The sequence below is a fragment of the Triticum urartu genome, chromosome 1 (assembly GCF_003073215.2).
Source record: "Triticum urartu cultivar G1812 chromosome 1, Tu2.1, whole genome shotgun sequence".
NCBI classification, from domain to species: domain Eukaryota; kingdom Viridiplantae; phylum Streptophyta; class Magnoliopsida; order Poales; family Poaceae; genus Triticum; species Triticum urartu.
The window spans coordinates 40,531,262-40,544,316 of record NC_053022.1 but is presented as its reverse complement, the minus strand read 5'-3'; the positions used below and the strand labels follow the sequence as shown (position 1 = coordinate 40,544,316).

Genomic DNA, 13,055 nt, shown 5'->3' with positions numbered 1-13,055 from the left:
CTAATATTCTGCAAAGTAAAAAAAACCAGTAAAAACAGCAACTAGCACTTGGCACTATGTCAATAGGTTAGTCTCAAAAAATGATATAAAGTTGTTATAAAATGATTATAGAACATCCAAGAATGATAATATAACAGCATGGGACAATCAAAAATTATAGATACGTTGGAGACGTATCAACATCCCCAAACTTAATTCCTGCTTGTCCTCGAGTAGATAAATGATAAAAACAGATTTTTTGATGTGGAATGTTGCCTAACATGTTCATCACATAATAATTTCTTTAAAGCATGGACATATGGACTTTTATATGATTCAAAGCATTAGTCTAGTTTTGACATGAAGATTTCAATACTCAATCATATCAACAAGCAACCATGTCTTTCAAAATATCAACGCTAAAGCAAGTTATCCTAGCCCATTATGCTCAATCATTGATCCATTCATGAAACACACTCGCATATCAGCTACACCCAATGCTCAAGTACGATCATAGTGTGCCCCTTAGTTGGTGTTTTATAAAAGAAGATGGAGACTCAAGTAAAAATAAAAATTGCATAAAGTAAATAGAAAGGTCTTTCGTAGAGGGAAGTAGTGATTTGTAGAGGTGCCAGAGCTCAGAGTGAAAAAAATAGAGATAAAACATTTTGGATGGCATGCCTTTCCTGTCAACGACAACGATCGAGTATGTCCCAGTACTTTCCATGCTAGATATATCATAGGCGGTTCCCAAACAGATAATAAAGTTTATTCCTTTTTCAACCATACTTTCACTTTCCATGGCTAGCCGTATCCATGGCTGCCTTCCATACCAACACTTTCCAAGGAATTTATTATTTGACAACATAAAGTAAATTCATTATTCATTTCGGGACTGGGCATCGTAATACCTTTGCCGTACTCTCGTGCAATGACCAGTGAATTAACACTCACCCTGAGAATGACATCCAACATGGAAATATATCAGCCACCCCCTACCGTTTTATGAGCGGTACAAGCAAAAAAAAGAGAAGTTTATTTTGAAAATTAGAGATGGCACATACAAATTTGCTTAGAACGGTAAAATAATACCGCATATAGGTAGGTCTGGTGGACTCATATGGCAAATCTGGTTTAAGGATTTTGGATGCATGATGTCTACTACGCAACTTTATTCTTATAGACTCGTGTTGGGCCTCCAAGCGCAGTATTTTATAGGACAGTAGCAATTTTCCCTCAAGTGGATGACCTAAGGTTTATCAATCCGTGAGAGGCGTAGGATGAAGATAGTCTTAAACGACCCTGCAACCAAATACAAGAAATCTCTTGTGTCCCCAACACACCCAATACAATGGAAAATTGTATGGATGCACTAGTTCAGCGAAGAGATGGTGATAAAGTGTAATATGGATGTTAGAAATATATTTTTAAAATCTGAATAAATAAAAATAGCAAGGTAGCAAATAGTAAACGGGCACAAAAACGGTATTGCAATGCTTGAAAATGAGGCCTAGGGTCCGTACTTTCGCTAGTGCAATCTCTCAACAGTGCTAATATAATTAGATCGTATAACCACCCCTCAAAGTGCCATGAAGAATCACTCCAAAGTTCCTATCTAGCGGAGAACATAAGAATAAATTGTTTGTAGGGTACGAAACCACCTCAAAGCTATTCTTTCCGTTCGATCTATTCAAGAGTTCGTACTAAAATAACACAAAGCTATTCTTTTCGATCGATCTATCCTAGAGTTTGTACTAAATAACACCAAAGAAAATTCATATTCATAATACTCAATCCAACACAAAGAACTTTAAAGAGTGCCCCAAGATTTCTACCGGAGAAACAAAGACAAGAACATGCATCAACCCTATGCATAGATTATCCCAATGTCACCTCGGGAATCCACGAGTTGAGTGCCAAAACATATATCAAGTTAATCAATACAATACCCCATTGTCACCATGAGTATTCAATTGCAAGACATATATCAAGTGTTCTCAAATCCATAAAAGTATTCAATCCGATAACAACAAAATCTCAAAGGGAAAAACTCAATTCATCACAACAAGATAGAGAGGGGAAAACACCATATGATCCGACTATATTAACAAAGCCCGCGATACATCAAGATCGTGACATCTCAAGAACGCGCGCGAGAGAGAGAGAGAGAGAGAGAGAGAGATTAAGCACATAGCTACTGGTACAAACCCTCAGCCCTGAGGGTGGACTACTCCCTCCTCATCGTGGTGGCCGCTGGGATGATGAAGATGGCCACCGGAGATGATTCGCCCCTCCGGCAGGGTGCCGGAAAGGGTCTAGATTGGTTTTAGGTGGCTACAGAGGCCGCCGGCGGCGGAACTTCTGATCTAGGTTAACCGTGAAGGGTTTTGGAATATTTGTGAATTTATAGGGTAAAGAGGGGGTGCGGGAGGCCATCGAGGTGGGCACAACCCACCTGGGTGCGCCTAGGCCCCCAGGCGCGCCCTGGTGGGTTGTGCCCCCCTTGGGGCACCCCCAGGTGCTTCTTTGGCCCATCCTGGGTGTTCTGGTCCATAAAAAATCTCCATGAAGTTTCGTTGCATTTGGATTCCGTTTGGTATTGATTTCCTGTGATGTAAAAAACAAGCAAAAAACAACAACTGGCACTGGGCACTGGGTCAATAGGTTAGTCCCAAAAAATGATATAAAGTTGCTATGAAATGATTGTAAAACATCCAAGAATGATAATATAATGGTATGAATACTTCATAAATTATAGATACGTTGGAGACGTATCAATGCACAAGTAGTGATCATACTTAATGCAAATGAAGGCTAGCAAAAGATTGAGAAGCATCCAACCAAGAAACGAAAAATCTCATAAGCGAGCATTAAGCATAACTAACACCGAATAATGCACCACAAGCAGGATGTAATTTCATTGCATAACTATTGACTTTCGTGCTTGCATAGAGAATCACAAACCTTAACTCCAATATTCTTACTAAAGCATAATTACTCATCAACATGACTCACATATTATATCAACATATTGCTAAACTATTACAATGAATCAAGTTTATTTTGTCTAATGATCTTCATGAAAGTTTTTATTATGTCCTCCTTGGATATCTATCACTTTGGGACTAATTTCATATGTTGCTTTTGATAAGCTCAAACAAATCTAAGTGAAGAACATGAGCATAAAAATTTTCTTCTCCCAAAATAATTTAAGTGAAGCAAGAGAGAATTTCTTAATTTTTTTACTAAAGCACACCGTGCTCAAAAAGTTATAAGTGAAGTACTAGATCAATTCCATAGCTCATAAAGATTTAAGTGAAGCATAGAGAGCAATTCTAACAAGTCATAGCATAATTTTCGCTTTCCCAAATAGGTGTGTACAGCAAGGATTCATGACTTCAAACAAAAAGCAAAACAAGCAAAGACTTATATCATACAAGACGCTACAAGAAAAAACTCATGATATGTGACGAATACAAATATAGCTCCAAGTAAAATACCGATGGTTGTTAGAAGAAAGAGGGGATGCCGCTCGAGGGCTTCCCCAAGCTTAGTTGCTTGATACTTCTTGAATATTATCTTGGGGTGCCTCAGGCATCCCCAAGCTTAGCCTTTTGCTAATCCGTATTCTTTCATCCATCGTGATCTCACCCAAAACTTGAAAACTTCAATCATACAAAACTCAACAAAACTTTCGTGAGATCCGTTAGTATAAGAAAGCAAACCACTACTTTATGTACTGTTGCAAGCTCATTCATATTTATTATTGTATTATATCTGTTGTATTCCAACTTTTCTATGACAAAAACTCTTCAAAGGAAACCATAGAATCATCAAAACAAGCACATAACACAATGAAACAGAATCTGTCAAAAATAGAATAGTCTATAGTAATCGGAAAACTTAGAATACTTCTGTAACTCTAAAAATTCTGAAAAATTAGGACAACATGGGCAATTTGTATACCAATCTTGTGTAAACAATTCAGAGCTTTATCACGCTTATGTGATTTTTCAAAATTGTTTTTCTAGGCGCAAAAATTTCTGTTTTCCAACAAGATCAAAGCAACTATCACCCAACATGATCCCCAAGGCTTTGCTTGGCGCAAACACTAATTAAAACATAAAAATACAATCATAATAGTAGCATAATTGTGTGAACACTCAAGAATAGAAAGAAAAGGACAAAAATAAATTTTATTCATTGGGTTGCCTCCCAACAAGTGCTATCGTTTTACGCCCTTAGCTAGGCATAAAGCAAAGGATCTAAGTATTGTCATCTTTGGTTTTATCTATCTCAGAGATGCTTTTGTTGGGAGGTTTTGCAAAGACAACATAGAATACATTATCCATAGAAACTTTAGCACTATCAAGTTGTTTACATCATAATCTGTTGGGGATATAACTATTTGTGTAAGCCGCCCGTAAGGGGCCGGGTTACGCAAAGAAGGACTCATCAGAAGAACCCAAGATCAAGCATGAAGATGGCGGTTCAACAAACGGTCTAAAGCCCACAGGCGACTTAAGGCCCATAGTGATAAACCGCTATAATGGCGTGACTTGTATCATAAGGTAGAATTAACTAGTCACCGAGCCGGACACTGTTTATGAGCCGGCCGGGACTCTGTAGGCCGCAAGGCGTCAACCCGTGTATATAAGGGGATGACCCGCTGGCGGCTTAGGGCAAGAAACAACTCATCGAGAACCGGGCATAGCGTATCTCGCTCCCTGGTCATCAAAACCTCAAGCAATACCAACCCAACTATACGTAGGCCTTACCTTCACCGTAAGGGGCCGAACTAGTATAACTCTCTCGTGTCCTTTGTCCCGATTAACCCCTTTAAGCTTCCTAGTTGCGATGGCTCCACGACTAAGTCCTTGCAAGAGGACATCTGCCGTGACAATTCCACGACAGTTGGCGCCCACCGTGGGGCCAGCACACGGTGGATTTGAGTTCTTGAAGGGCAGCTTCGAAGGGCTCAAGGGATACGCAGTCGGCCGGATGACCAGAATTCGTCGCGGCAAGATCTACATCGACGACGAAGGCTGGGGCCCCGACGCCGGCTCAATTGAGTACGGATACGGGGTCCCCTTTGGCGGAATCCACGTCTTCATCAGCCAGGTTGGTGAGCCGGGCCCTGAGCCGGACAACTGCACAGACCTCGTCGAGACGGCTCAACGTGCGAGACCCGTCCGGGCTCAACCCGGCGCGAAGCATGCCTTCGTGGGTTGCATCCATGGAGGAGAACTTTCTGAAGGATCCGTAGATGGTGGTGAGACGACCGTCCTCTCCGACGGTGATTCATCCACCGGTTCAATAGATTCGCTGTATCTGGTGCAAGATGGCGGGCTTGGGGGCTGTTCCGATGGCTCCTGTATTCCGGATCCCTATGAGCCGCCAAGCTGGGCAGGAGTCTTCATGGCTGGAACTCAACCCGGCCAAAATTCTACGGACGCAGCAGCGATAACATCCGGGTCAGGAGCAGCCGTGGTAGGAGGCCCTGTGCGCCCGCCAGCTCAGGTACTGATGGATCTCATGGATAAGTTAACGGCCCTGTTAACTGCCACGGTTATTCCTACGAATCAAGATGAGCATAATGCAGAAGTGGCACAGGTGCGCGAGGAAATAGCTCAGGCCAAGGAGGCCTTAGCAATTGAGGACACCAGGTTGGCTACAGAACAGGCGGCGTTAGACGCACGGGCCCAACAACTCCAATCAGAGGCTTACCAGCTTACGATGAGCCTAAACGCATCTAACGAGGTGATGAGGAGGAGACATCAGAAAACTCAATCCCGTTTGCCTCCGGTTTATGATCCTCGAAATCTTTTCGCTACACCTGGAGCCGGCCCAAGTAACCCGCCAGACGTAAATCAGTTCATGACAGCCGGAATAGGAGGACCGGTTCAGCCTCGGGTGATGGCACCTCCTCATGGGAATATGGCACAGCCCCGTTATGTACCGATACCGCCGGGTCACTTTTCCAACCCCATGGAGAACTTGATTGCAGCATCAGCACGTTTGGCGGCTCTCCCAGTGGACGGTGATGATCCAATAGCGGTGGAGACGCGGAGGATCAGGGAACTTGTCCAGACGGCTCTGGCTCAACAAGAGACTTATTCCTATAGCCGGGACATGATTCATTCAACTCCTCCGCCCTGGTTAGTTCCGTCTCGTCTGAACCGGAGCCCGAGTTACAGTAGGCACATGGAGTCAGAAGCTTTGTCAAGCAACGCCCAGCGCCGTAACCAGCCCGACGGTTATAACCCAGTGCAGGACCGAATATGTCAGGAGGACGAGCGGGCGGCTCAACTAGCGGCTCAGCTGACGGCTCAGGAGGCTCTTCCGGATTGCCAGACGACTTCTGTTGAGGCAGGAGTAGCCACCAGAACCGGCGGTGTTCCTTGTTTGGTGCCGGCTCTACGGAATGTGCGTTTGCCCAAGGACTTCAAGGGACCCCGAAAGGTGCCAAATTACACGGCCGACTTACAGCCCGGGGCGTGGATCGAAAGTTATGAGATGGCCATGGAAAACAACCAGAGACGCAAGGGAAAACCGCCCCCTCGATCTGGCGGGTCAGGCCCATCTCTCGAGCAGCTACTCAATGAGCCCTGCCCGAGACATGGCACCCGGGAACGACCCGCCACTCACTTGTGGAAAGATTGCGCGATCATGAAGGCTTTCAAGAATTCCAACGCGTTTGATGGCAATCATGGGTCGGGAGGTGGCTCAGGTGCCGACGGCTTTCATGGCCCGGGTGGTGGTTCAAATTCCGGCATTCAGGGAAATCAAGGCGGCTATAATCAACAGCAGTCTGGTCAAGAAGGGCAACAGCAGCAGCAGTCGGGTTATCAAAGCCATCCGAAGCAGCTGAATAGTGGACAGTATCATGTGTTCACCACTAGCTTGTGCAAACGTGACCAGAAGGTTCATAAGAGGGCTGTGAACTCTGTTGAGCCGGCAGTCCCTCGTTACCTGAGGTGGTCAGAGCAGCCTATTGTATGGAGCAGGGAAGATCACCCTCCCCGGGTTGATAATCCGGGTCAGCTAGCCTTGGTGGTGGCACCTCAGGTCGGTGGATATAAATTCACCAAAGTACTCATGGACGGAGGTAGCAGCATCAACATCCTCTATTACGAGACCTTTCGACACATGGGTTTGACCGACAAAAATTTAAAGACATCTAACACCATTTTTCATGGAGTGGTGCCTGGTAAGTCAGTGTACCCGGTCGGTAAGATTGAATTGGAGGTGGCCTTTGGAGATGAGTATGATTCCAGGGCTGAGAAATTAACGTTTGAGGTGGTCAAAATCAAAAGTCCATATCATGCTCACTACTAGAAATCCCCATATTTCCGACGGTGAAATCTAATAGCCGACGGGCCATCGGCCTTGACAGTAACGGCCGACGGTGGTGGTAATGGCCAGCGGTTTTTGTCAACTCACATGTATGACTGGTAATAACCGACGGTGTATTGCATTTACCGACGGGGCAAACCCAACCGTCGGATATCCAATTTAATGCCCGACGGTCCATTGAAATATCCGACGGTTATGGATATACCCATGGGGATTACATGTAATTCCCGACGGTATAAATTAATGACTGAAGGTCAAAACAAAGCTCTCGGCTATGACTGGAAATGGGCGACGGGGGGTAGCAATAACCGACGTTGATTTTCACCCTCGGTTATATGTTTCAATGAATGACGGTAGTAGACATGCGGAACAACCTATGATTATATTCCAGATAATTTCTATATAAGTAAATGTCTAACAATTAGGTTCTAGCCTCGCTATTGTAGGTTCATTATTATTTTTCATTAATAGGATGGTAAAAAAATTGGTCGAAAACAATATAAAAAGGAGTTTTGAAAATGACCTATTTGAATAATGTGCACTTACAATATATCATGAGGAGGGAGCCCGTTAAGACTCAAGAAGAAGTCCCCTACACCGGCTCGATCTCCTGCTTTCTCCGATGGTGTCACCGACCGGAGTAGAGAAGGGAAAATGTGTCGCTCAACAATGTCTTGTATGAACAGTGTCTAGGTCTAGAGTTCGATCATCACACTGTGGCACATGATGTCTTGCCCAAGGGGAGTGTGTTGTTGCCGTGTCCGAGCAATGGCTGGTGGCTCATGGATGCTCGTAGTCCTGATGGTACTGGTTGCTGGATAGCTACCATGAAGCGTATCATTGTTGGAATCTCCTTCAATAAGCTCGGCTGGTTCACGCTCTACAAGTGTTCCACTCGTTCCCGTTCTTCCTAGATTGTTGCATGGCAAACACAAAGTGGGAAAATGTGGAGTTCTAGATGGGGATAGAGCTCATCCATGGGGGATGCTTTGGTGCGACTATAAAATAGGGTGTTGTTTGGCTTGTCCATACCACCACTTCTTGTGGCCCAAGGATGGTCATTCTTCTTCATCCCGACCAAGGAGGTAAAAGGGAGGCATCACTGCTTCTCCAAGGAGCTTACGACATGGAGTCACAGAGGTCTTGCCGTCCCAAGTGGGTCGTCCTCGACAATTGTGAGGTTGTGCTTGTACATACCGTGTTTTCCATCATTGTTCTATGGACCTCTTTGTAAAAAGAAGGGACTAGTTAGCTACTTTTTAGTTGTGAGTCCTTCTGTGACTTGGTACCTCCATACTTTTGTTAAATACATGTGCATGCTCTAGAAGGACATCGGTCTCCACATTTTTTAGTATTAAATGCACATGTGTCATGAAGTACTAATTAATATCTTGAATTCTAATAAGCACAAGTTTGGTATATTCAAATAAAAAATGATACTATGTAAGAAACCTTAGAAAATAATTAGGAAGTCCTATTTATATAAAATATTTTCCAAAAGAACAAATAGGATCAATATTGTTTTAAAGACGACGCTCTGCGTCGATCGATCGCCGCGATCTTCCAATTGGTTGCATCCCGCACCGTCTGATGTGTCGCCTCCCAACCATAAGTTGAGCCCCCCCCCCCACTTTGCCCCCCCGTGCGTGCCATTGCCGAAGAAAAAATCTTGCTGTGCCGGCTACTACAAAAAAAATGCTCGTTTGCTGCAATATGTGAGGAAAAGGCAGCCATTGCTGAGAATCAAGTGATGTGCGTGCTTCTGAAAAAAGGAGGAGGCTGCCGCGGGCTAGATCGACAGACGAATGACTGGGTGAGTTTTCCCAATGGATAAGGAAAAAGGAAGGCCAGTGCATGGGCGCCACCAGCATGTGCATCGCAAGCGAGGCATCCTAGCTCGCTTGCGCCATCAATTCACCGATTTAGATGTTTTTTTTCCTTTTTAAATGGTATGGCTAAAAAATCATCATGACATCAATAACATGCTAGTTATGCACGGTTGCATGAGATCGGACCACGCTCAGTTACATCACGAGCTAAGATGTGCGCCAACACATTGGTATGTTATTATGGCAAAAATAAGAATATGTGCAAGTTTCAAATGTTAAAATTGAAGTTATAAGCCTAATAATATAAATATAAAGTTTTGTTTAGATGAATTTGATTCAAAAGAATATACAAATATTATTTTTATGTTCTAACTAAAGTCGGCCACACGAGCGAGCGAAATCGTGACTACTCCCTCATAGTTTTTTTAGTTGGTCCTCCCAGTTTTCCCCACCTCTCCAGATCGTGCGGTCGACCCTCCTCGTTTCCCTCGTCCCTCCCGAACCGCTGCCTGGCGCCTGCGCGTTTTCCTGTTCCATCCACTATTTCTCACCTCCCTCACCTCTCTCCAAGGATCTCCCGGCCATTGCCGCACCTAACCAGAGCCGGCGCCTAACTAGCCCACCTCTCCCTGAAAGTGTGGCCGGAGCTGGCGCAGGCCTACCGTAGATCCGGCGGCCTTGAGCTCCACCGTCACCAACAGCGGCGACAACCGTACGGAGGCCAGACGGGATCTGGTGGCCTGAGAATGGTGAGAACCAGCAGCAGTGTTCAGCCATCAGATCCGGTGGAAGCTCATCTTGGGGCGGAAGCAGAGATAGCCACGCTGACTTGGTCGGTTCCTCTCTTGCAAGTTGCAACTCCGGTCAGTTCCTCTCCTCCTCTCGTTCTCATGTTTTATGTATTCATGTTCAGGTTGCGCGAACTATTTGCAGCTCACACGGGAGCCCACCTCGAGTTTGACTAGAGCCAGAGGTGTTGGACTGCGCAAGGTCCGCACCCCCGCATCAACAACCTGGACATCCATCTCCGGCGTCATCGGCGAGCTGCAGCCGGACCACCAGAATTCTGTCTTCCTCTATAATGAGCTAGATGATGTCAAATGCACGATTGCCAATGGTGGCCTCATCGGTGGTGCCATCTTGGTAAGAATTTTTTGATGTGCATAGGTGGCGTACATTCACTTGTAGGGGTCTGTGTGATTGTCACTTATGATTTTTGTCCTCTGAACTCAGAAAATATTACTAGGTAGAGTAAGGTCGGAAGGAAGAATGTGGTCTATTGCCGGCAAGTTTAAAAGAGACATGGACCCCTTCTTCCTTCGGCTCGAACGGTGGGCTAGTAGTGAGGATTAGGAGTGTTGTAATATGAACCTTGTAAATATGGTGGAGGCACTCTTTGCCTTTCTTCTTTAATATATAATAGAAAGAAGTGTATATTTCAACCCTGAACTTTTGCCCTAATCTAATTTACAACCCCGAACTCCAATACCGTCTAAATTACAACCCCCAACTCTCAAAACCGGGTAGGATTCAACCCTCCCCTCTCTGTTGACCTGTTTTGACCTGGTTGATCGGTTTTGATCAGTCAACAGGTCCAATCAGCATGCCACATCAGCCAAAAATGCAAAATTTCCAAGGAAACAATCTGTAAAATCGAAGAAAATCCAGGAAAAGAAATAAGAAATCCAATTTCCGAAAAACAGGAAAAATAAAAAAAGAATTTCCAAAAAAAATTCCAGAAAAAACCCAAAACCTCAAATTCCTGAAAAAAGTATTTCCAAAAAAAAAACCCAAAAAATCATTTTTTTCTATTTCCCTAGCTTTTTTCACGATTTTTTTTCCGGAATTTTGCTTTTTCATATTTTTTTCCTGATCTTGTAGATTTTTATTTACTTTTTCTTGAAATTTTGAAAAAAGAATCTGACGTGGCATGCTGATTGGACCCATTGACTAGTCAAAACTGGTCATCCCAGGTCAAAACCGGTCAACAGGGAGGGGAGGGTTGAATCCTGACCGGTTTTGAGACTTGGGGGTTGTAATTTAGACGGTATTGAAGTTCGGGGTTGTAAATTAGACTAGGGCAAGAGTTCGGGGTTGAAATATGCACTTTTCTCTATATAATATGCACACTCGTGCATATTCGAGAAAAAAGAATGTACAGCCATTTTGTTTGCTCAGGTTTGGCATGTGCATGTGTTCTCCGTACTTAGATTTGTAAGAGCATTCACATTTACGGGCCTTCCTTTTTTAGTCTTGGAGATGCACACTAGGAGATTGCTTGATTTAACTACATATGAAGAAAATTAAACGTCAGGATCAGCTTGCTAAACGTAAATGTCATATCAAATAGAAGTACATTAGCATTTGTGCTGTCTTTTTTAGCCACTGTCAAATTATTTATGAAGCCTGCAACTATTGTACAATATAACATTATCTATGATTTAGTTGCGGGAAATCCTTGACCTGTAGACACATGCGTTGAAACCTATATGGTAATGTCAAATATTCTATGTAACATAGTTAAACAGTGCTTTGACTATCAGAAATGTACTTCAAACATCCATACTATAGTAAGGGAGCTTGTGCTTAGGTGCCAGTTTTCTTGTGGCACTAAGAGTATAGGGTTCCCGTTCACATTATGTATTCCTGCTAGGGATGGCATTTCTTTCATTTACCTCTTTTATTATCTGCTTTTTCATGTGACATCTTGCTCCCATACATTCAATTACTTTGCATGCTAGATATCAATTTTCTGCTACTTCAGTTTATATCCGCTTAGTTATGTCAACATTTAGAATAGAAGGATATAAATGTAGTAATGTTCCTTTTTTTATTTCCATGTATTAATTTTGACATGCTACTCGTCTTACGTGTTTCAACTTTTCCATTCATTTCCTAATTTGACAACTACTCTTATCAATTCTTAGCGAGAGGGAAGCAACATTGGAGGCAGTCCGAACCGTGAGAATGATTACGATGCTAATGAGAACATGGATGATATCTACGGCACGAGGAGATGGTACATATAGCGATAAACGTTTTGACCCATATAGTGATGATGGTGACGAGTCGAATGAGCTGCATAGTCATGCAACAAAGTGAAATTCTGAAATTTACGAAAATTTAGGTTATATAAACTGTTCGGACCATTGTATGGAGTATTTTGTTTGGCATTACGATCTATGTATTCTGGATGAAAGACATTAGGCTTTTGATGATATATGCGTATGCACTTGGTCACAAGTCTTGGTAAATATAATACATGTTATTTGGTCATGTGTGTTTGTGTATGTATTTGAAATGCCAACAATTAAAAATATTCTCATGCTGAATCACACTTTTATGTTATGCAACACCACTTGGTGAAAGCAAATCATGAGAGGTTAATAATAGCCGATGACCGGGATTTAGATTGTCGATGATTTCCTAATTTGACGATGTTGTTGAATTCCCGAAGGGGTGTATCGACCATTAGTAATCATATTAACCAACGGTTTGACATTCCTCTTGGTCATTAATTATCCCGATGGGTCAAATAAACCGTTGGCTATTACAAAAAGCGACAGGAAGCAAGCACCGTCGGAAATTAAATAACTGACGGGGGACCTTCAGCTATGAGTTTCGTCATGTAATGTGAGTAGGGTGTTGGCCACAACATGGTAGACGGCTCACCGTCGGCTTTATAACCGTTGGCCATGCAATTATCCAATGGTACCGTCGGTTATTAGTGAAATGGCCGACGAAGAATAGTCGACGGGAGATGGCCGACGGTGTACCGTCGGTTATAACTTTACCCGACGGTGAGCTTAAATAATCGAGGGTAATTGCACCCTCGGTTATAATGGGATATCCGGCTTATGCCAATTTCATGGCACGGCCGTGTTATGTTTA

General features: G+C 43.5%; 1 protein-coding gene across 1 annotated transcript; it reads left to right on the top strand.

Annotated features, from left to right (window-relative positions):
- Positions 1 to 9,633: 9,633 nt before the first annotated feature.
- LOC125550797 lies at positions 9,634 to 12,445 on the top strand. The gene is made up of 3 exons (XM_048713917.1): positions 9,634 to 10,027; positions 10,098 to 10,307; positions 12,092 to 12,445. The coding sequence occupies exons 1-3, from the start codon at positions 9,911 to 9,913 to the stop codon at positions 12,191 to 12,193; spliced, it is 429 nt and encodes a 142-aa protein (XP_048569874.1). The 5' UTR covers positions 9,634 to 9,910; the 3' UTR covers positions 12,194 to 12,445.
- The last annotated feature ends 610 nt before the right edge of the window (positions 12,446 to 13,055 follow it).